Source organism: Meriones unguiculatus, chromosome 6, assembly GCF_030254825.1.
Source record: "Meriones unguiculatus strain TT.TT164.6M chromosome 6, Bangor_MerUng_6.1, whole genome shotgun sequence".
Taxonomy (NCBI): Eukaryota; Metazoa; Chordata; class Mammalia; order Rodentia; family Muridae; genus Meriones; species Meriones unguiculatus.
The window spans coordinates 74,961,543-74,985,439 of NC_083354.1; the positions used below are offsets into that span (position 1 = coordinate 74,961,543).

General features: G+C 41.1%; 1 protein-coding gene across 1 annotated transcript in view; it reads left to right on the top strand.

Moving 5' to 3' along the window:
- The first annotated feature begins 2,227 nt into the window (after positions 1–2,227).
- Positions 2,228–23,897, top strand: part of LOC132654713 (baculoviral IAP repeat-containing protein 1a-like) — a 74,199-nt gene continuing 52,529 nt past the window's right edge. Inside the window, exons 1-4 of the mRNA XM_060385631.1 lie at positions 2,228–2,523; positions 11,621–11,699; positions 15,680–16,250; positions 16,782–16,881. Coding sequence (XP_060241614.1) covers positions 15,683–16,250; positions 16,782–16,881 — 668 coding nt within the window. The 5' untranslated portion in view covers positions 2,228–2,523; positions 11,621–11,699; positions 15,680–15,682. The remainder of the gene's footprint in view (positions 2,524–11,620; positions 11,700–15,679; positions 16,251–16,781; positions 16,882–23,897) is intronic.

The window sequence follows — 23,897 nt, forward strand, 5'->3', positions numbered from 1 at the left end:
AAACTAGCATACGTAATGTGTATCTACTGTAATTGCGTATTTGCTTGAAAGGACAATAACAATAAAGCCTAGGAGCTGAGCACTAAAGTCAAGAAGTCAAGGTCTCCCAATGCCTTAGAGGCCACTGTGCCACTCCCTTGTCCTGGTTGATGCTGTCCTCCTCTTCCAGTTCTCTGTCCTTTTACCAAACACACACACACACACACACACACACACACATCTACATGAACCTTCAACTTTGCCTGTTCTTCTTCAGTTGTTTGTTGTTTCTTTTTGTTTTAGTTCTATGTCGTGTGTGTGGGAGAGAGAGAGAGAGACAGAGAGATTGGATCTAGGTGCCATGATTACGAAGTACACACTAAACCGCTGCCCTACTCCTGAAATTCTTGGTTTTCCTGTATTTCCTCTGTAAGATATTTGACCTGGAATTGAAGGCCTTGCCCAAGAGTGAGAAGCACTTTGCTACTGAGCTACAGCTATAGCCCTCAAATTGTTTGAGATAAGATTTTACTGTGTCTACAAAGAGAATTCCAGAATAGTCAGAACCCCTGTTTCAAAAAAAGCCAATTTAAGAAAAGATTTTACTATCTTGATTTGTAGTATAGCTCAGATTTCTCTTGAACTCACATTTTCTTGCCTTGGTCTCATGAGTTCTCAAAGCCCAGCCATGTGCTACAATAATACATGACTTACTTACTGTTTTTGTTCGGGGGTGGTCAGCTGGTAGAGGGGCCTTTGAGACAGAGTGCCAGATAACCTGGGATGGCCTCAAACTCAGTGTTTAGGGAGGATGGCCTTAAACTTATCCACCTGCCTCCACCATCCAAGTGCTGGACGACAGGCATGCTCCAGACCCAGATCTTGTTTTGCTTTGTTTTTTAGATTATTTATTTTTATTTTGTACATTGGTGTTTTGTCTGCATGTGTGAGGAAGTCAGATACCCTGGAACAGAAGTATTGACAGTTGTGAGCTGTCATATGGGTGCTGGGAATTGAGTCCTGGTTTCTGGAAGAGCAGCCAGTGCTCTTGACCACTGAGCCATCTCTTTAGCCCCACCTTTTGTTTAGATAGAGAATAGCAAGATGTAAACTGACAATATGGCAATTGACTATATCCTTTCATCCAAGTGTCTCTCTGGGACACCCCAGGGCTCTCAGTTGCTAATGGGAGTCTGGAATGAACATAAATTCAGACTTTAACAAGAACAGAATTCCAGAGACTTACAACAAGGTCAAAGTGCAGACAGTAAGTGACAGGGTATGCTCATTCCTGAGGGAACACTTCCTCCTCCCAAACTCAGGGGCCATTGCAGAAGAGGGGCCCAAGAGGTCATAAGAGCCAGAGGCTGAAGAGAACAGCTTGGGTTTGTCTTGTTTTGTGCACAGCAGGGTCCTTCCCTCAGGAACTCACAGTTGCTGTGGTTGCCTATCCATACAAGCCTGCCCCAAATGCAGCCAAGCCAGGCCCCACCTGTAGGAGGGGAGCTGTTGACACTTGTTTCTGCTGGAGTCAGTCTTCTTCAGCCTGTGGGCCTTGAAGTTTCCCGAGCTCTGTTGGATGGCCCCATGTCAGTGACAGATCCTGTCTCACCGTGTAAAGAAACCCAGAAACCAGCACAATACTGAGAAAATACGAAGAAAAAAAGGTAACAATGTAAATTAACAATTTTATTTCCCTAAAATTGGGTTACTAGAGAGAAAAGAGTAGAAAAAGAATGACATGAAAAATAATCAAATAATAGACAATGATTTCCCATGCTTGATGGTAGAGCCAAGTGCTCTAATTGAAAAGGCCACTGACTATCCAATACAATAGCTGTCAAAGACCTATACCTAGGATTTGCCTAGCTTAAGGAGAGATCTGATCTTCACCATACACCTCCACTATGTGGCACGTGTATACCTTGTGAGCACATGCAAAATAAATAAAATGCAATAAAACTTTTTATAAAAGGAAGAGGAGCATAAGGGTGGAGTGGGAAAGGAAGCTGTTCATATATATGGAAAGTTAGTAGAGGGTACTGGTTCTTGATTATTATGACATAATTATAAAATAGTCCTTATAGGCAGCTCCTGGGTTTGGATATTTCTTGCCCTTTGGGCAGTTTGTGGAACCTTTAACAGGTGGAGCCTCCCTGGAGGAAATGAGTACTTGGTTACAGCCTGAAGGGTTTATAGCCTGGCCCAACTTCTTACTTTCTTTTTCTCCTTCTTCACTGAGGATGAAATGTGACCAGTAACCTCTGCTCCTTCTCCCACCCTTTCCCTGCCACGATGGAATTTAGAACTTCAACTGTCTTCATTAGTTGCTTTTGTCAGGGTAGCTTGTCCCAGCAAAAGGAATACTGCAGCTTGTGTGGGCAAACATGAAGTAACTAAGCAGAGCTGCCAAGTCATGGCCAGTTCCTTCTGCAGAGGCATGGAACAGGAAGACAGAATTGGGCAAGTGTGTCTTTTGTCTCATTGTCATTAAGGGGACTTTAAGGAGAGGGCATCGGGGGACAACTAAAAAGAACTAAAGAGGTGAGTAGCCGTGCGGGGCCTCAGAGGCATGATTCCTGGAGGATTTTATACATTAGTGATAAGGAGTCTTTAAAAAATCTTATTAGGTATTGTTAAATGTGATCATTTCTCCATGGTTGGTTGCCATATGTACCCTTAAATGAAAAGGTGCACTCTTCATTACCTTTAAGGTCTTCAATTTAGCATGGTGGCACATGCAGAGAATCCCAACACTCAGGAGACTGAGGCAGGATGATGTCAACGGTGAGGTCAACTTGGGCATCTAGCAGGGCCCTGTCCCCAAAACAGAATAAAAACAGATGGAAGAAATTAAAGCCTTCAGTTTGCTGTGGTTTTTTTGCAGAAATATGGGTAGTAGAAAAATTCCCAACTGGATGAGATAGATCAAGGTAGAGTGTGTAAAACATGTGATAAGGAAGGTCTGTCCAACTGTAGCTCAAGTGTTAAGCTGGATACTCCTGTGGGATACTGAAATGCTGAGAATGCAGACAAGGCCTGAGGATTGGTCTATGTGTATAAAGGGTGGAAGAGGAAGCTGCAGTTGCACAATTGTGTCTTTTGGCTTAAGCCTTTGGTTTAAGTAAAGATTCATTTTTCAGAAGTTCTCTAAGCAGATGAACTCTACATATGGGTCCAACGTTGGGGGAAGATGAGATAGGCTGTTGTAGGCTAAATTAGTCATTTGCTACAAATTGTGTTGTATGATGATCAATGAGAATGAAAAGATCTCAGGTCTAGTAAGCCAGATGGTAATGTGCAGGTGAATCCTTAGACATGACTTCCAGAAAGGAGGAAAAAGTGGGGTTCCTTCTGAAATTTCAAATGATGTGATAATTTATGCCAATGACTGGATACAGGGTCTGTTCCACCAACTCCTCCAACTGTCAAAGCACCAGGGTGAATTTCTAATTTATCACAGTCTTACCTTCTGATGACACAAAAGCAGAATTTGCAGTTTCCTTAAAGCAATATGATGGTTGCAAATGGTGGAAAATCCCCATTTTTCCCAGCATTCAGGAAATGGAGGCAGGAGAATTTGTGGATTATATGCTCAGTTCCTGTCTCAAATGTATATATGAAAGAAACAATCAAAGATCTGTTGTGGTTATTTAATATTTACTGTTGATATATCTTTTAGTTAAGCAGCGGTTAGTCCTAATCCAGCTGTATACCCAAATCAGCACACAGAGACTGTGATTTATTTAATTAACCTAGAACACAATGCTGGGCAATAGTTATTCCATCCTAAACCTCCAAGCTGACGTAGTTTCCTACCATTCAGATTCACCCACTATACTTGCTTTTAGTCATATCTTAGGTGCGGTTCATCTCTCCATGTAGTTTTGAGACCTCTCCTGCCAACCTCTCTGCTCCTACTCCCTGGCTTCCTTCCCTTCTCCTCCGGACCAGGATGTCCCACCCTATCCTCTCCATTGCACAGCATTGGGGCTGGTTGTTTAATTGACAATACAGAAAACAAATCGTGGCATGTTTACACAAACTTGAGACAGTTTGTGATGCTTATTCTAAGCATCACAATGCAATGTCCTAATTGAACACAGATAGTGGGATAGAGAAATCAACATTTGAATGAATGAGGGTAAATTGTGTACATTCCAAAAGAACATTATACCAACAAAGATCCCAGTAGGCAGTTCTTCTGTTAATGCCATGCCTGCTGCTGTCTTTGCAGTGTACAAAAAAATTTCTTTTCTTTCTAAAATGAAATAAAACAACAAAGAATACAAAATGAAAATGCCCTGCACTCTGCCCAAAAGTTGCCCATAAGTCTCAGCATCTGCATTGGTAGTCTGCAGGGCAGAGCCTTTCAGAGTCCTCTGTGGGAGGCTCTTGACTTGTTTCCCATTTTCTTCTTCTGATGTCCATCCTCTTTGCCTTTCTGGATAGGAACTGAGCATTTTAGCAAGAGTCCTTCCTCTTGATTAGTTTCTTTAGGTGTATAGATTTTAGTAGGTTTATCCTATGTTATATGTCTATATGAGTGTGTATATACCATGTGTGTCTTTCTGCTTCTGGGAAAGCTCACTCAGGATGATCCTTTCCAGATCCCACCTACAAATTTCATGATTTCCTTGTTTTTAATTGCTGTTTAATTCCTTGTTTTTAATTCCATTGTGTAAAAGTAACACAATTTCTGTATCCATTCCTCAACTGAGGGACATCTGGGTTGTTTCCAGATTCTGGCTATTACAAATAAAGCTGCTATGAACATGGTTGAGCAAATGTCCTTGTTGTATACTTGAGAATCTTTGGATATATGCCTAGGAGTGGTATAGCTAGATCTTGAGGTAGCACTATTCCTAATTGTCTGAGAAAGTGCCAGATTGATTTCTGAAGTAGTTGTACAAGTTTACATTCCCACCAGCAATGGAGAATGGTTCCTCTTTCTCCACATCCTCTCCAGCATGTATTGTCACTTGAGTTTTTTATCTTAACCATTCTGACGGGTGTTAGGTAAATTCTCAGCGTCATTTTGATTTGCATCTCCCTGATGGCTAAGGACATTGAGCAGTTCTTTAGGTGTTTCTCTGCCATTCTATATTCCTCTACAGAGAATTCTCTATTTACGCTGTACCCCATTTTTTAATTGGATTGCTTGATTTGTTGCTCTTTAACTTCTTTATTTCTTTATATATTCTGGATATTGGTCCTCTGTCAGATATAGGGTTGGTGAAGATCCTTTCCTAGTCTGTACGCTGTCATTTTGTTCTGAAGACAGTGTCCTTTGTTCTACAGAAGATTTTTAGTTTCATGAGGTCCCATTTATTGATTGTTGCTCTTAGAGCCTGTGCTGTTGATATTCTGTTCAGGATATCTGTGTTCTCTGCCAATGAGTTCTAGGTTCTTCCCCACTTTTTCTTCTCCTCACCAATTTAGTGTGTCTGGTTTTATGCTGAGGTCTTTGATCCACTTGGACTTCAGTTTTGTGCAGAGTGATAAATATGGATCTATTTTCATTTTTCTGCATGTAGACATCCAGTTGGACCAGCACCATTTGTTGAAGATGCTGTATTTTTTCCATTGAATGGTTTTGGCTTCTTTGTCAAAAATCAGGTATCCATAGGTGTGTGGATTTATTTCTGGGTCTTCTATTTGGTTCCATCGATCCACCAGTCTGTTTCTATGCCAATACCATGCAGTTTTTATTACTATTGCTCTGTAGTACAGCTTGAGATCAGGGATGGAGGTACCTCCAGATGATCTGTTGTTGTACAGGACCGTTTTGGAGATTTTGAGATTTTTGTTTTTCCATATGAAGTTGAGAATTTTTCTTTCAAGGTCTGTAAAGAATTGTGTTGGCAGTTTGATGGGAATTGCATTGAATCTGTATATTGCTTTTGGCAGGATGGCCATTTTCACTATGTTAATCGTATCGATCTATGAGCATGGGAGAGCTTCCCATTTTCTGATATCCTCTTCAATTTCTTTCTTCAGAGACTTGAAGTTCTTTTTCAGACAGGTCTTTCACTTGCTTGCTTAGAGTCACACCGAGGCACTTTATGTCCTTTGTGGCTATTGTGAAGGGTGTTGTTTCCCGAATTTCTTTCTCAGTCCTTTTATCTTTGGTATACAGGAGACCTTCTTAGTTTTTTGAGTTAATTTTGTATCCAGCCCTTTGCTGAAGGTGTTTATCAGCTGTGAGAGTTCTCTGGTTGAATTTTTGGGGTCACTCATGTATACTATCATATCATCTGTGAATAGTGATACTTTGACTTCTTCCTTTCTAATTTGTATTCCCTTGATCTCCTTTAGTTGTCTTATTGCTCTAGCTAGGACTTCAAGTACAATGGTGAACAGATATGGAAAGACTGGGCAGCCTTGCCTTGTCCCTGATTTCAGTGCATTGATTTAAGTTTCTCTTCATTTATTTTGATGTTGGCTATAGGCTTGCTGTATATTGCCTTTACTATGTTTAAGTATGTCCCTTTTTTTTAAGTATGTGCCTTATTGTTTGAGGGTGTCAAGTATATATACATTTGAATAAAGATATGTCATATATTTTTATATATGCTAAATACATATATATTTTATTTTTTCCAAAATTTATTGACTACATATTCTGTGAGTTTGTCAGTTAAAATTCTTTGGCTATTTTCTTTAAAGCTTTTAAAATTTATTCTTTTAGATTTCATACATGCATGTAATGTGTCAGGATCATACACACTGTGAAGCTTGCTCACACATCCCACACAGGTCCCTTTCTCATCCTCATTTTCCTCCATCTCTCTCTATTTTTCTCTTTCTCTCTCTCTCTTTCTTTCTTTCTTTTTTCCCTTCCTTCCTTCTTTTTTTTAAACATAATTAACTGAATTCAACTAATGCTGTCTGTATGGGTGTGAGGCCATCCTCTATATCATGGAGAACCTACAACTGTCCACATCTCAGGGAGAATAAAAAAAAAAAGACTCTGTCCCAAAGCACCCATAAACTGCCAATGTGCTATTCATTTGGGGTGGGACCTTCTGAGGTCCCACAACTTTGTCTGTGCTACAATGTTGACTGGCTTAATCCTATAAGGTCTTATGCAATTTACTACAGGTGCTGTTGAGTTCATGAGTTCAATGTCCATGTCATTAAAAACAACATTTTCAGCTTCTTCCTCATTCTCTAGCTCTTACGTTCTTTCTGCCCTCTCATTTATGATGTTCTCTAAGCCTCATGGGGTGAGGTTGATATGGACATCCCATTTAGGGCTAATCATTCAAGAGTTACATATTCTGAGCACTTTGACCAGATATGAATCTATACATTGATAGGTATATGTATATTATATGAATCTATAATTTTCTGTTCACTGCAAGAGGAACTTCTTTGACCAAGACTGAGAGCAGAGTTAATCCATGGGAATAAATATTAATACTCAGACAGCAGTTTGGTGTTACCTAATGTAAAACATCAGTGACGGGTTGCTGCCCTGGTTGGCTTTGGAGGTCACCTTGACACAGTCTAGAATTTTTCTAAGTGGCTTTTGGCTTTTGGTCATGGTATTTATCACACTGTCATAAAAGAAAAGCAATTAGAGCAGTTACTCCCTAGGGTCTATGACCTCCCAGCTCCAGGCATTTTAAAAAGATTTATTTTTACAAAGGCTGTCACTCTGCAGCCTTAGATGGCTTGGAACTTGCTATGTAGACTAGGCTTACCTCTAATTCATAGAAATCTTCCTGCCTCTGCCTTCTGTGTGCTGGGATTAAAGACAGGTGATGCCACACACAGTTTAACCAAAGGCTTTTAGCTTGGTTCACAGTACCAGGTGTGAATTTCTCCCAGGTGGAGCAGGCCTCAAATCAAATGAGAAAGCCATTCACTACCCCTGTAACACTCATGCCACTATGTCACCACTGTGCCTCTCTCATCAGAGATTCTTTGGAGAAATATAAAGCTATTGGTGGCTACATGAGAACCCAGAGTAAAGTTACTACCACCTGTTAAGGATAAAAAAAAAAACCCTAAGAGCAACATATAGAGAGCAATGGAATGGGTTGACATGTAATAAAGGAGAGTTAAGATGCTCCTCTGCACAGGTGGACAGAGGGGAGGATGTCCAGATTCACAAATGGCCTGAGACAGGGGTTCATGAGAACAGTTAGTTCTGTGACTTGTTTTGACCCAGAGACACTAAGGAGGTACATGACAAACCAACCTTCCCCCCTCTTCCATGAGCCAATGGGGTTCATTGTCTCTTTATCTGTCTCATACACATCTGAGTTGAAACACTATTCTTACAGAATATCTTTGGCTTTTTTTTCTCACAACTACAGACACTCAATGGGTATTCTGCACGCATCAATAACTTTGCTTTTCTTTTAGTTTTTTCCTTCTCTGTGTGGTGTGTGGTGCATGTGTGTACACTATGAGTATACAGAGCCTAGAGGTGAGCCTTGGTGCTATTTGTCAGGGATATCCACCTTGTTCTTTCGGGCAAGTCCTTTCACTGGCCTAAGGGTACCAGTTCTTTGGCGTGGCTGTCTGTTCAGATAGACCTAGAAATCCACCTGTTTGTCTTTCTGTACTGCTGGGATCAGAAGTATGCATCACCATGGCCACTTCCTTTTAGGTGGGTTTCAGGGGTTGAACTCGGGTCATCATATTCTGGAGGCAAGCACTTTCACCTCCTGAGCCATTTACACAGTCTAACTTTGTTCTTGCTTTTGTGCTCATGAAAGTATTTCTTTTGTTCAGTGCTCAAAGACATAACCCATTAGTCCTGGAACTGTAGAAACAACAGTAGGACTCTTAGGTAGCAAAAAATGGATTGAAGGGAGCTGTGGATGAGGTGGTTTGTGTGAGAATGACTCATTGGTTTGTGTGTTTGAATACTTGGTCCCCAGTTAGTGGAACTGTTTGTGAAGGGCTAGAAGGTGACTTCGCGTGTCACAAGGATGGGCTTTGAGACTTCAGAAGCCTAACCATTCTCAGTGCACTCTCTGTTTCTTGCTCTCCTGCCTGTGGTTTGAAATGTGAACTCTAGGCTCTTCCTGCCATTCTGCTTTCACTCCACCATCAAGAATTCTAAACCTCTGGAACCATGAACCCACTTAAATACTTTCTTCTATAAGTTGTATGCCACTAACTTGTATACCACCAACTACTGGAAGGGTTGCTTTAGCTGAGCAGTTTTCTAAGCCATTTAGCAGGGAGAGAGTTAAGGAGCTGCCTGTTACAGACCAGAAGAGAGGGGCAGCTTCTCTGTGTGGGATAAGAAAAGGAAATGACTCAGCATCTTCCTGATGCTATTGCCAGCCCAAACCATTCCAAGCAGGTGGTGCTAAAGCATGGGTACTCCTTACTCCAGACAGCTGCTGAATGCTTCCCAGAAGTCTGGCACACCCCAGCATTTCAGTCTGTGAATTCATCAACAGAACTGTGTGGATACAAAATTAGTTGCTCACATAGGAAATGCCATGTGGAGGCTCAGTGTGCAGCCATCATGGTCATGAGCCCTGATATCCACTGAGGTGAATGTCGGGATCTTTGTTTCTGCCCAAGGACTGTGGCTTGTGAAAGGAGATACAAGGTGGTTTACTCATGTTGCTGTTTTCAAATAATTGAATGACTGCATCAACTTTTCCTGTAAAACTGAAAAAAAGAGTGAATTAGAAGTTTTGTAGGGCTAAGAAGATTGAGGAGAAATGGAAAACCAACGAGTACTAATAGATACAGTTCTTTCTTTTGGTAGGGGTAAGTTGTTTGAAAATCACTGATTGTACCAGTCTGGGAATGTCCTAAAATCTATTAACTGCATTGCAAAGAGGAGAGTGTATCATGTGTGCATTGTGTCCCAATAACATTGTAATATTAATAGTGAAAATGCTTGAAAGTAGGAATTTATGTGATAACCTGCATGATTGTGTCTTACCTGAACTACTAGAAAGGATGATAAGGTATCTGACTGGAGAACCCATCTCTGACCCCAGCTCTGAGGCAAGAAAGTTCATGAATATCTCCTTTTTGGCTGTTTGCAGGTGCTGAATAGAAACATTTGAATCACTGAGGCCTACTTACATATCTACTTTGAAACACTCTATTGTAGTGGTTCTCAACTTTCTTAATGCTGAGACCCTTTAATACAGCTCCTCCTGTGGTGACCCAGACATAAAGTTATCTTCGTTGCTACTTCACAAGTCCAACTTTGCTACTGTATGAATCTTAATGTAAATATCTGTGTTTTCTGATGGTCTTAGACCCCTGTGAAAGGGGCCTTTGACCACAAGGGTTCGAGGCCTACAGGTTGAAAACCATGGATCTATAGGCTCTCTGGGGAATGTCAAGAGATGCAGCCTTCATTGAAGACACAGTATATTTGATAACCATTATGAATTATTTAAAAATCTTTTATGGGGTGTGATAAAAAGTTGATGATACAGCAAATAATTGTAGACGATAGTGGATGTACTAAAGTGTAACCTTCTACTTGCTTCATTCTGAACTGATAGGGTTTTAAGAACATCTTGTCTAGATAGCTCAGCAAGTAAAGGTACCTGTGTGGAAGGCTGATAACATGAGTTTGCTCCCTGGGATACACCTGGCAGAAAGAGAGACCTGATATGCACTCACACACACATACTTTCCAAATGTAATGAAAAGAATTCATTACGTTATCTAGGATTTGGGAGAGCAAGGCATGAGGATTACCACAAGTTCAAGGCTAGCCAAGACTATATAGCAAGAGTTCTATAAGCTTGGGGACACTGGTGCTCTAAGCAGCTGGCACATGCTTCCATTATTATTAACCTTATTTTAGCAGAAAAGTAAAAATTAAGCCATGCAAGAGGAGAGGATTTAAGATGCTCGCAGAGGATATTCAATTATTTGTTTATTATTCATTTTTGTGAGAAGGGAGTTTTAAGACAGAGTTTAGCTCTGGCTGTCCTGGAACTCGCTCTATAGACCAGAATAGCCTGAATCCAGGCTTCTGCTCCTGAGTGATGGCACTTGGGGTGTGTACCACTATTCCAGAGGCAGTGGAAACCCTCTTGCTTACTGCTACAAACTGTTGATGAAAAGTGTCCATTTGATTCAACTGGGAAGCATTGCCTCATTGCAGGAAGGAATCAGGTTGAACTGAAAGTTCTAGTTCATCAGCTAACCAGTAGGAGGGGCTGGTTGGCTGAGATAAACAGGGCTTCACAAATGGGAAAAAAATTTTTTTTGCGTTACTCTAAAAAACCCAATTTTCAGAATTATTTTACTAGATACAAGATGGAGATAAGATAGACCAAAAATTGGCTTTGTTTCTTAATTGCTGGAGAAATCACATATCATGTTTGAAAGTTTTTGCAAACCTCTATTTTCAAAGTTACCCAAGTTGGCTTGGGTGGGTGTTTGGAGTTCACTTTATATGTGGCTTTGAAGAACAGGAGGTTCTTTGGGAACTTGAAGTAGCCACTGACCAATAGAGATGGAACCACACAAGCTCAGTTTCACTTACTTATGGCCACGCGTGGAGCCCATGCCTGTCCCCCAGGATGGCCACTGGGGTGCTGGACATGGACGTCGCTGAGAGGCCTGACCAGGCTTTTTCCCTTGGGAAATCAGATTTTGGTTTGTAAGCAGACTTTAATTTCTGTTACAGAGAGACATGGAATTCTGATATGTGAAACCCCATTGCAGGAAACCACCTGAGAAGAAGCAGGACCCTGACCTTACTGAAGGTAAAAGGAGCCCAGATGACCATTAGCAAAGCCAGTGCCTGACAGACACCCAAACCCTTAAGAGGATGCATGTGTTTGACTCAGCAATTCTTATTTCAGGAATTTACTCTGAGAAAATGTTTAAACTTGAGGAAAGGTTTTGTTTTTAGCATTTTGAACCCATCTTTGTCTATGAAGAGAAAATGGCAGTGGCATAAGTGCTCCATTGTAGGGGAGTGATTAGCCATTCAGAAGTCAATGAACTAAACAACACACAAGCAACAAAAGCCCAAAGCAGTGCAGGTAAAAGAGATTGCCTTGCAAGCCTGAGTTCAATCCCTGTGTTCCACTGTGGAGGGAAAAACCAGCCTCACAGACACACTGTGGCCACGGACGCCCACACTCACAAATCACAAACACTCACACACAACCTATTAGGGGGAAATCAGGTTCCCTTCTTGGGTTCTTGTTCTTGTTAATTAAAAAAAAAAAAGTAGAGAATCAGAAGGAAGCTCAGGGATCATTTTATTAGAGTTTCAGAGAAAAATGATGAGGCAAGTAAGGTATAAATTACAGCAGCTTCCAGAAGGAGAGACATGGAGAAGAGGAGAGAAAGTTACGCCTTTGAGTTAGGACCCAAGGACACAGGCAAATTCAGCAGTGGAATTCAACAAGCAATGTGTGGGTTGGGAATGGAGGTCTTCAGAGAAATAGAGTCTAGTGGTCTAGTGTGTCAGGAGCCCACGCTTAGGCTTTTGGTCAGTATCTAAAAAAAAAAAAAAAAAGAAGAAGAAGAAGAAGAAAAACTGAGAAAAAGGAAAAGTTACAGGCTTAAAGAATTTTATTTCTTCATCATTTATTTTGGGTGTAGGTGTGTTTTGTTTGAATGCATGTCTGTGCAACCAACATACATGCCTGGTGCCCATGGAGGCCAGAAGAGGGCGCTAGATCTCCCTGAAACTGGAGTAGAGACCATTGTGAGCTGGGACTTGGGTTTACTGGGAATGGAACCCAGGTCCTCTGGAAGAGCATCCAGTGTTTGTAACCCTCAACCCCCTAAGCTACAGTTTCCCTGTTAGAACTAAGAAAATTGGGTAGGTTTAGCAGTGCTGAGGGGTGAAAGCTCTGTAAATACAAACATTATCTTCTGAGGAAATAATTATACCTCTCAACTTCTGGTGAGTCAGATTCCCTGTGGAATGGTCTCTTGGCTGGGTGACTGGCAAGGGACATTATGTGTAATGTTCTAATCCTTGGAGCAGATCAGAAAGTCTACAAGGGCAGGAAGTACAAAAGGAAGAACTCAGATAAGGGGATAAAAATCCTGTTTGCTCAAGCCCTGACTGCAGGGCTCTCTATTAGCTAGCAAACCAATAAATACACAGTGGGAAAATGAGAATCGTTTACTCTTGCAGGAAACCCAGAGTCTTGTGTCTCTGTCTACTATTACCCTGCCATGTCCCTGTACTGCCCATGGCTGTGCTGGCTGAGGCAGCTCAGAGGTGGGGTACTTTCCTGGTATGCAAAAGGTCCTGGGCTCAGTGCTTTACACCCATCCTGGACTACTGAAGGGACTAAGGGCTTGGTTAGTTCAAGTCTGTTAGGCAGAATAGAAGACCTGGGCTTGATCCCTAACAGCCACCCCAGTACATTGCAGGTATATGTACATTTATGCGTATGTGTATGTCTGTCTATATCTATGTCTATGTCTCTGTCTATGTCTATATCTATGTCTCTGTCTCTATGTCTGTATCTATGTCTATGTCTTTTTATGTCCATGTCTATATCTATATAGGCTAATGGGACAATGCAACATTTTAACTTAGAGAAAAATAATTGATAAGATAAATTCTGTAGCAACTATAATGATAATTATGTTCTACTAATATAATAATAGAATAGAGAATAGTGTAGAGGAGGAGGTTCCAGAGATTAACACGAAAGACAGCAACAGTGGAAGACTGGAAGCTCTTCCTGACCTGGGCTTCATTTCAACCAAAGGAGCATGCTGCAGAAGAGATAGCTTTGTAAGAACACTGGGAGAGGCAAATATTGTGTGAAGTGTCATGCAGAGCTGTCTCTTTCCTTTCTCGGGTCTGGGTCACAGTCCAGGCAGCATTCTTAGCTGATTAGAATGTCTCCTTTAATAAACTATCTCCTTACCTGTAAGCATCCCTGTGCTTCATACAACCCACTGTAAAGAGGTATAAGATCTTGGGAAGCTCAGTGGCTGCCTGCCAAAGTCAAATCCTCCCCTGCATCTGGAGTTTGTAAGCAAAGGAGACTAAAACCACTGAACTGGACCACCCATGGGTAAAAAAAAGTTTGTTTAGGAAATTAAAGTGCCAGGTGTTCACTTGGAGGCCAGGGAACAGTGGCACAGAAAAAGCCCTGTCAATCTTAAGGGAATAGGGAGGAGAGGTGTGGCTCAAAACAGCCTGGGAGTTAGTGCAGGCTTTTGCTGTTTGGGTTAACAGGAACTAGATGTCCATGCCCCAGGTAGGTGACTGTTAGGGACAGCTGGATAAAGGAAGTGGTGATTTTTCTGGTAAACAGAAAGGTGCCTTTGAGGTTCCTGAGGGATGCTGAATTTACCCCCTGGTTTACTCAATAACCTTCTGTTTCCCTGGCCAGAGTCCTGCCTGAGATAGGACATGGTTATTGGCACTACCACTGTGGGGGCCACTGTGGACCTAACACAGCTTACACGCAGAGCACTAGCCCTGAAAAGTGAACGGAAGAGAAGGGTTTTAAAGAACAGGGTGATTTTACCACATTTTCTCTACAAGACTATGGGATTTCGTGTACATTTTTCTCTAACATGCATGGCAAATATGTGCCTGCCGCATCACAACAATGGGACCATTATTCACATTTGGGACAGGTCTTGGTGATACAAACTGTGTAGCATCCTGTAGGCTGATGTGGTCTGTCTGTTTTCAAGCTCTTGGCCTTTAATTCAAACAACTGAGAACAAAGGCTCTAAGATTTTCAAAACAAGCTAAATTGGTTTATGTGGAGCAAAGTGAAGCTACAGATTAGAGCAGGATACACTGTCAAGATGCACAAATGGCTGTGTGAATGAGAGTTCTGACACACCCTGATTATTGCTTGGGCTTTCACTCATGGGGTTGAAGAAATGGAGGGATCAAGTTACAAGAAGGGAGACAGGTTCTTTGTTTTGTCTGACAGGCTGAATTTAAGCCCTTAGTCCCTGAGCATGTCCTTCACATAACACATCTGACTTTCTTCATATGCATAAGTAATTATGTGAAAGATAAGATGCTCAATAGGGAACTTTCCATAAATGTGAGAAAGTAGTTTTACTTTCCTGCATATGCACCGCAAACTAGTGTGCAGGTGAGATCAGTCTGTCCATTCTCCCTTCTTAATGCATTGGTGCCACACTTGACTAGAGACTGCCTACACTTGACTGTCACCAAAGAGAAAAGAAAAAAATCCAAAAGCCCAGAAAGTGGCTCAATGAAAGTGGCAGGGTGTCTGTGGTATATGTAGGTTATTACAAGAGGGAGATGTGCACAACTCAAACCAAAGAGGGTCCCAGGGTAAACACCTTCCTGTGGCGCCTGCCTCGGCCACAAGTTCTAGACCAGCATGGAATACATAGCATAACTCTATCTCAGAATAACAAACAAAGAAACAAAAGGTGGGGGGAGCCTTTATGGATGGAAACAGGCCTATTTGTCTTGTTCATAGCTGGTCCTCATGGCCTAGTCAACTTGCTTGAGATACAAGTTGACACAGCAATTATTTCTTTTTAGTACCTTTGTTTTGACATATGGGACAGGGGTATGAGTGTGTGTATTCCCATGTCCATGTGGAAGTCAGACAATAACTTGTGGGTGTCAGTTCTCTTCTTTCCATATCCTGGGTTTAGCTGCAAGTATTTTTACCCTCTGAGCCACCTCATGGGACCGAAATTCATGTTCTTTATAGCAAAGCATTGCTATCACCATTATCTGTTTTCTTTTCTCTTTTAGAAGATGGCCGAGCACGGGGAGGCCTCTGAGGAGCCAGTTACTGAGTTTGATTATGATCATCTCCAAGAGCTCTCTGCTCTTCTCGATGTGGATGCAGTGCAGCTGGCCAAGAGCCATGTAGAAGAAGAGCACAAAGAACGAATGAAAATGAAGAAAGGATTTAACTCACAGATGCGCAGTGAAGCCAGGAGATTAAAGACTTTTGTGACCTATGACCCATATAGGTCATGGACACCTCAGGACATGGCAGCTGCTGGGTTTTACCTTACTGAGGTGAAACTTGGGGTGCAGTGCTTTTGCTGTAGCTTAATCCTCTTTCACACCAGCCTCAGGAAAGTTCCCATAGAAATCCACAAGAAATTTCGTCCAGAATGTGAGTTCCTGTTGGGCAAAGATGTCGGTAACATTGGCAAGTATGACATAAGGGTGAAGAGTCCAGAGAAGATGCTGAGAGGCGGCAAAGCACAGTACCAAGAAGAGGAGGCAAGGCTGGAGTCCTTTGAGAAGTGGCCGTTTTATGCCCATGGGACCTCGTCACGTGTACTCTCCACAGCCGGCTTTGTCTTTACAGGTAACTAACTGGGTCCCATTTTGTGAGGTTTTCTGTGGTGGTTAAGGGTTAGGTTCCATTTTGTGGGCAGTATTTTGCTAATGAACTGTGTTACATTAGACATAATGTGTATTTCATTACATTTCAACTTTAATAACTTTGCTTCTGCTTTAGTGCACATTTAATGAAACATTATTGGTTTGCTATAGATATGTATGTATAAGCATACACACATGCACACACATATGTGTGTAAAGTAAAATGTTGCTTTTCTTTACATATAGACCTTAAGAGTCCCGGCCGTGGGCTGAGTGTGTAGCTGAGTGCTAGATCACCTAGGTAGGACCTCCAAAGCCTTGGGCTGTGTCTATGGAGGATGGCCATGACTGGGATGGGAGGTCCAGAGCTCAGAAGGGGGTCATTTAGGGCAGTGGGACTGTGGCCAGGGATTCTGCAAGAGGGGACATGGAAGAGCAAGCATGCTGGGGTCTGTGTTGCTCTGGTTCAGTATGATCAGCTCCAATACACACCTGGTCTTCCCTGCATCTGTAGGTGAAAGGGACACTGTGCAGTGCTTCTCCTGCGGTGGATGCCTGGGAAACTGGGAAGAAGGAGATGATCCCTGGAAGGAGCATGCCAAGTGGTTTCCCAAGTAAGTGGATCGCATTTCATGAGTAAACTTTTTAATGTTTTACAGAGCAAAATAAACCTAGAGATAAAAGCCACATTGTTGGGGTATTCCCTTGAGTTCTGATCTTCCTCCTATCCTATAAGGGGTCACCCCAGAAATTGTTAAGTGGTCACATAGTGATAAATTTGAATCACACAAACTTAGCTTTTTCTTCTATTTTTAAAGTTTTTTTTGTTTTGTTTTTGCTGGATTATTGAGTGATTTTTATTGGCTTGATCCATAAAGGATATTTTTAATACATTCTTAGTTTTTTTTAATCAATCTTGTAACCACTACTTTTCTTTTTTTTTAGCCTTTCTTTGTCTAATTTTTATTTTTTATATTAATTAGTTTATTTACTTTGTATCCCCGCTGTAGCCCCCTTCCTCATACCCTCCCAAGCCCACTCTCCCTCCCTCCTTCCCTCCCTGTCCCTCTCTAAGTCCATGATAGGGGAGGTCCTCCTCCCCTTCCATCTGACCCTAGCTTATCAGGTCTCGTCAGGACTGGCTGCAATGTCCTCCTCTGTGGCTTAACAAAGCTGCTCCTCGCTGGGTGGGTGGGTGAGGTTGTCAAAGAGCCAGCCATTGAGTTCATGTCAGAGACAGTCCCTGTTCTCCTTACTAGGGAAATCCACTTGGATGCTAAGCTGCCATGGGCTACGTCTGAGCAGGGGTTCTAGGTTATATCCATGAATGGTCCTTGGTTGGAGAATCAGTCTCAGACAAGATTCCTGTGTCTAGATATATTTGGTCCTTGTGGTGCTTCCATCCTCTCCAGGTCATACTAACTCCCTCTTCTTAAATATGATTCCCTGGACTCTGCCCAAGGTTCGGTTATGAGTCTCAGCATCTGCTATGATACACTGCTAGGTAGAGTCTTTCAGAGCTCCTCTATAGTATGCTTCTGTCCTGTTTCTTGTTTCTCCTACTTCCAATGTCCATCCCATTTGTCTTTCTAAGAGAGGTTTGATCATCTTACTCTGGAACGTCCTTCTTGTTTAGCTTCTTTAGGTGTACAGATTTCAGCATGTTTGTCTTATCTTATAGGCTTAGTATCCACTTATAAGTGAGTATATACCATTTGTGTCTTTCTGCTTCTGGGATACCTAACTCAGGATGATCTTTTCTAGATCACTATTTGCCTGCAAATTTCATGATTTCCTTGTTTTTAATTGCTGAGTAGCATTCCATTGTGTAAATGTACCACAATTTCTGTATCCATTCCTCCGTTGAGGGACATCTGGGTTGTTTCTAGGTTCTGGCTATTATGAATAAAGCTGCTACAAACATGGTTGAGCAAATGTCCTTGTTGTGTACCTGAGCATCTTTGGATATATGCCTAGGAGTGGTATAGCTGGATCTTGAGGAAGCACTATTCCTAATTGTCTGAGAAAGCACCAGACTGATTTCCGAAGTGGTTGTACAAGTTACATTTCCACCAGCAATGGAGAAGGGTTCCTCTTTCTCCCCATCCTCTCTAGCATGTGTTGTCACTTGAGATTTTGATCTTAGCCATTCTGATGGGTGTTAGGTGAAATCTCAGGGTCATTTTGATTTGCATATCCCTGATGGCCAAGGAAGTTGAGTGTTACTTTCGGTGTTTCTCTGCCATTCTATAGTCCGCGACACAGAATTCTCTCTTTAGCTCCTTTTAGTTTACTTGATTTGTTGCTTTTTAACTTCTTTATTTCTTTATATATTCTGGACATTGGTCCTCTGTCAGATATAGGGATGGTGAAGATCCTTTACCAGTCAGTAGGCTATCGTTTTTTTTTTCTGATGACGGTGTCCTTTGCTCTACAGAAGCTTTTTAGTTTGATGAGATCCCATTTATTGATTGTTGCTCTTAGAGCCTGCGCTGTTGATGTTCTGTTCAGGATATCTGCGTTCTGTGCCAATGAGTTCTAGGCTCTTCCCCACTTTTTCTTCTAACCGATTTAGTGTGTCTGGTTTTATGTTGAGGTCTTTGATCCACTTGGACTTTAGTGTTGTTCAGGGTGATAAACATGGATCTATTTTAATTTTTCTGCATGTAGACATCCAGTTGGACCAGCATCATTTGTTGAAGATGCTGTATTTTTTCCATTGAATGCTTTTGGCTTCTTTGTCAAAAATCAAGTATCCATAAGTGTATGGATTTATTTCTGGGTCTTCTATTTGGTTCCATTGATCCACCATTCTGTTTCTATGCCAATACCATGCAGTTTTTATTACTATTGCTCTGTAGTACAGCTTGAGATCAGGGATGGAGATACCTCCATATGATCTGTTGTTGTACATGATCATTTTGGAGATTCTGGGTTTTTTATTTTTCCATATGAAGTTGAGAATTTTTCTTTCAAGGTCTGTAAAGAATTATGTTGGTATTTGGATAGGAATTGCATTGAATCTGTATATTGCTTTTGGCAAGATGGCCATTTTCACTATGTTAATCCTACCGCCCCATGAGCATGCGAGATCTTTCCATCTTCTGATATCCTCTTCAATTTCTTTCTTCAGAGACTTGAAGTTCTTTTTCAAACAGGTCTTTCACTTGCTTGGTTAGAATCACACTGAGGAACTTTTATATTTTTAGTGGCTATTGTGAAGGATGTTGTTTCCCTAGTTTCTTTCTTGGCTGTTTTATCTTTTTATCCTGTTTTATACAGGAGGGCTTCTGAGTTTTTGAGTTAATTTTGTATCCAGCCACTTTGCTGAAGGTGTTTGTCAGTTGAGGGAGTTCTCTGGTTCAATTTTTAGGGTGATTCATGTATACTATCATATCATCTGTGAATAGTAGTACTTTGATTTCTTCCTTTCTGATTTGTATTCCTTTGATCTCCTTTAGTTGTCTTATTGCTCTAGCTAGGACTTCAAGTATAATGTTGAAGCGATATGGAGAGAGTGGGCAGCCTTGCCTTGGCCCTGATTTCAGTGGTATGGATTTAAGTTTCTCTCTGTTTAGTTTGATGTTGGCTGTAGGCTTGCTCTATATTGCCTTTATTATGTTTAAGTATGTACCTTGTATCCCTGGTCTCTCCAAGACTTTAATCATGAATGGGTTTTGGATTTTGTCAAATGTCAACATCTAAGGACATTATCATGTGGTTTTTCTCATTCAGTTTGTTTATATTGTGGATTACATTGATGGATTTCTGTATATTGAACCACCCTTGCATGCCTGGGATGAAACCTACTTAGTCATGGTGGATGATTTTTTTTTTTGTGTTCTTGGATTCGGTTTGCAAGTATTTTATTGAGTAGTTTTACATCAATGTTCACAAGAGAGACAGGTCTAAAATTCTCTTTTTTTGTTGGGTCTTTGTGTGGTTTAGGTATCAAGGTGACTGTGGCTTCATAGAATGAGTTTGGTAATGCTCCTTCTGTTTCTATTTTGTCAAATAGTTTGAAGAGAATTGGAGTTAGCTCTTCCCTGAAGGTCTGGTAGAATTCTGCACTGAAACCATCTGGCCCTGGCTTCTTTTTTGGAAGGCAGACTGTTGATGACTGCTTCTGTTTCCTTGGGGCATAGAGGACTTTTCAATGATCTCTATTTAACTTTGGTAAGTGCAATCTATCAAGAAAATTGTCCATTTCATTTAGATTTTCAAATTTTGTTGCATATAGGCTTTTGTAGTCAGACCTAATGATTGTTTGGATTTCTTCAGTGCCTGTTGTTATGTCCCTCTTTTAGGTTCTCTCTTCCTTTTAGTTAGCTTGGCTAACGGTTTGTCGATCTTGTTGATTTTCTTAAAGAATCAGCTCTTGGTTTCATTGATTCTTCGAGTTATTATATTTGTTTCTAATTTATTGATTTCTGATCTGAGCTTGATTATTTCCAGGTGTCTACTGGTCTATTTGCTTCTCTTTTTTTTTCCCTAGGGCTTTCAGGTAAGCTATTAAGTTGCTTGTATAGGATGTTTCAAATTTCTTCTTGCAGGCACTTAGTGCTATGAGCTTTCCTCTCGGCACTGCTTTCATTGTGTCCCATAAGTTTGGGTATGTTTTACCTTCATTTTCATTGAATTCTACGAAGTCTTTGATTTCTTTCTTTATTTCTTCCCTGACCCAGCTGTCATTGAGTAGGGAGTTGTTCAGTTTTCATGAATGTGTAGGCTTTTTGCTATTTCTGTTGTTGTTGAGGTCCAGCTTTATTCCATGGTGATCAGACGGGATACTAGAGATTATTTCAATCTTCTTGTATCTGTTGAGGCTTGCTTTGTGATCAACTATATGGTCTATTTTGGAGAAGGTTCCATGAGGTGCTCAAAGAAGGTATACTGTTTTGAATTTGGGTGAAAAGTTCTGTAGAAATCTATTAGGTCCATTTGATTTAGGAGCTCTGTAAGTGCCCTTATTTCCCTGTTTAGCTTCTGTCTGGATGATCTGTCCCTTGGTGAGAGTGGAGTGTTGAAGTCTCCCACTATTAAGGTGTTGGGATGGATCAATGATTTTAGCTTTAATAATGTCTCATTTACAAATGTAGGTGGTCTTGTATTTGGGGCATAGATGTTCAAAATTGTGATGTCCTCCTGGTGGATTTTTCCTTTGATGAGAATGAAGTGCCCCTCCTCATCTTTTTTGATTAATTTTGGTTGAAAGTCTATTTTATTAGATATTACGATAGTTACCCCCAGCTTGTTTTCTGGGTCCATTTGCTTGAAAAACATTTTTCTAGCCCCTTACTCTGAGGTAGTGTTTATCTCTGTTGCAGAGGTGTGTTTCTTGGATACAGCAGAATGTTGTATCCTGTTTCTGCAACCATCCTGTTAGTCTGTGTCTTTTTATTGAAGATCTGAGTCCATTGATGTTGATGGACAATAGTGACCAATGACTGTTAGTTCCTTTTATTGTGGAATTGGTGGACTTACTGTGATTCATTGATTGTTTTCTTGTAATTTTTGTTGGGAAATTATCTGTATCCTATGTTTTCTTGAGTGTAGTGTTTTCATTGGATTGGAGTTTTCCTTCTAATATCTCCTGTAGGGCTAGCTTCCTGTGTAGTTATTGCTTAAATTTTGTTTTGTCATGGAATGGTTTGTTTTCTCCGTCTATGTTGATTGAAAGCTTTGCTGGGTATAGTATTCTGGGTTGACATCTGTGGTCCCATGAAGTCTGCATGACATCTGCCCAGGCCCTTCTGGCTTTCATAGTTTCTGATAAGAAGTCTTGTGTGTTTCTGATAGGTCTACCTTTATATGTTACTTGGCCTTTTTCCCTTGCTGCTTTTAATATATTTTCTTTGTTCTGTAGATTCAGTGTTCTGACTATGATGTGACATGAGGAATTTCTTTTCTGGTCTAGTCTATTTGGTGTTCTATAGTCCTCTTATATGTTTATGGACATCTCTTTTTTTAAGTTGGGAAATTTTTCTTCTTTGATTTTCTCAAAGATATTTTCTGGAACTTGGACCCTGGTATGGACTTTTTGTCTATTCTTATTATTCTTTGAATTCGCCCCTCATCACAAGAAAATCATAACAATCAAAAAAATAGTATGACCAAAAAATAAAAAAAAAAAACACGGAGTGTGTTTTGTGTTGGCAAGTATTCCTGGGCATAGGCCTGCCCTGAAGTGTGTGATTATACCCAGTGACACTCCACTGGAGACTGATTGTCCCCTCATCAGCAGGGATAAGTTGGAAATAGCTTCTTGGTTAGAGTCCTTGTGTCCACTTTCCTACTCAGTCCTGGGTCTCCATCTGGTTGGGACCTACTCAGGTCTTGTGTTTGCAAGTATTTTTCCTGACAGTATTAGTAATGTATAAAGTCCAATAATTTGAGAGGTTTTATTAAACTGTCTTTGCAGTGTAGAACATCTCTGTTTATAGAGTTTTTTTAATAAAGAAAATTTTCTTTTATTTAAATTCATTTGCATTACATCATAAGGGTGACCCTTCACTCCTCTCCTCCCAATCTCCTCTCCCCCTTCTTCCTTCCCCCCCCTTTCCCTTTCCTTCCAGAAAATGAGAGTCCTCTTCCCTTTTATCAGCCCTCCCCAAGACATCAAGTCACATCAGGACTGAGCATATCCTCATCCACCAAGGCCAGGAAATGCAGTCCTGCCATGGGGAGCTGATCCAAACCAGGCAATAGAGTCCATGTTAGAAGTTTTCTGTGTGTGTGTGTGTGTGTTTTATTGATTCTTATTCTGTTTTTATGCCTTGCACCATTTCCTTCATCTTTTTGAAGGTAGATTCCTGTCTCTGTATGATGGCCTCAATTTTTTTGGTTCGTTTCCTCTCTCTATTCCAGTAATTGTGCCTCTACTTGTGCCTCTTTTTGTTTGGCTATATTTGACTGTGTTTCTTTGAGAGCTTTGTTCATTTCCTCTTTATTTGCCTTTATTTACTTGTGTGGCCAATTCTTTGAGACATGTGTTCATTTCCTCTTTAACTGTCTCTATTTGTATGGTATTTCTCTGAGAGATCTGTTCGTTTCCTCTTTATGTGCCTCTAATAACTGGATAAGCATAGCTTTACAGTCATTTTCCTGTTTCAGATGGATTGGATAGCCATTGATTTGGGTGGTTGCTGGTGAAGCCATAATGTCCTGATTTTTGTTGGATGTGTTCTTTCGCCGACTTCTGGCCATTTGCTTATCTGTAACGTTCACTGTTTCTTCCTGGATTCTGCAGTTCAGACGATATGGTCTTTCTCTGGAGTCTGGAGAATTCTTCAGGAAGATGAGAGAGGTGCAGTGGTTTCAGCATATGCATTGGTGTTTCAGCTGTACCTGTGGGAGGAAAGTCCTAGGGCACAGCAGGACAAGTTTGGGCAAGGGTGTGTGTTTGCACATGGCCGGAATTGTACCTTAAGGAGACAGGGGGGTAAATAATGTAGAAGCCTTGAGTGTGTGGGAGGGGTGCTGCCTTGCAGGCACCAAAGGGGTTGCAGGCACTGAAAGTGTCACACAGGCTGGTGATAATTGCTTATGAAAATTCCCCGAGTACCTCAATGTCCTACAGGCTACTGGTAAATGGCTCTGTCTGAGCTCCAGGTGTTATTTGCCTGAACTC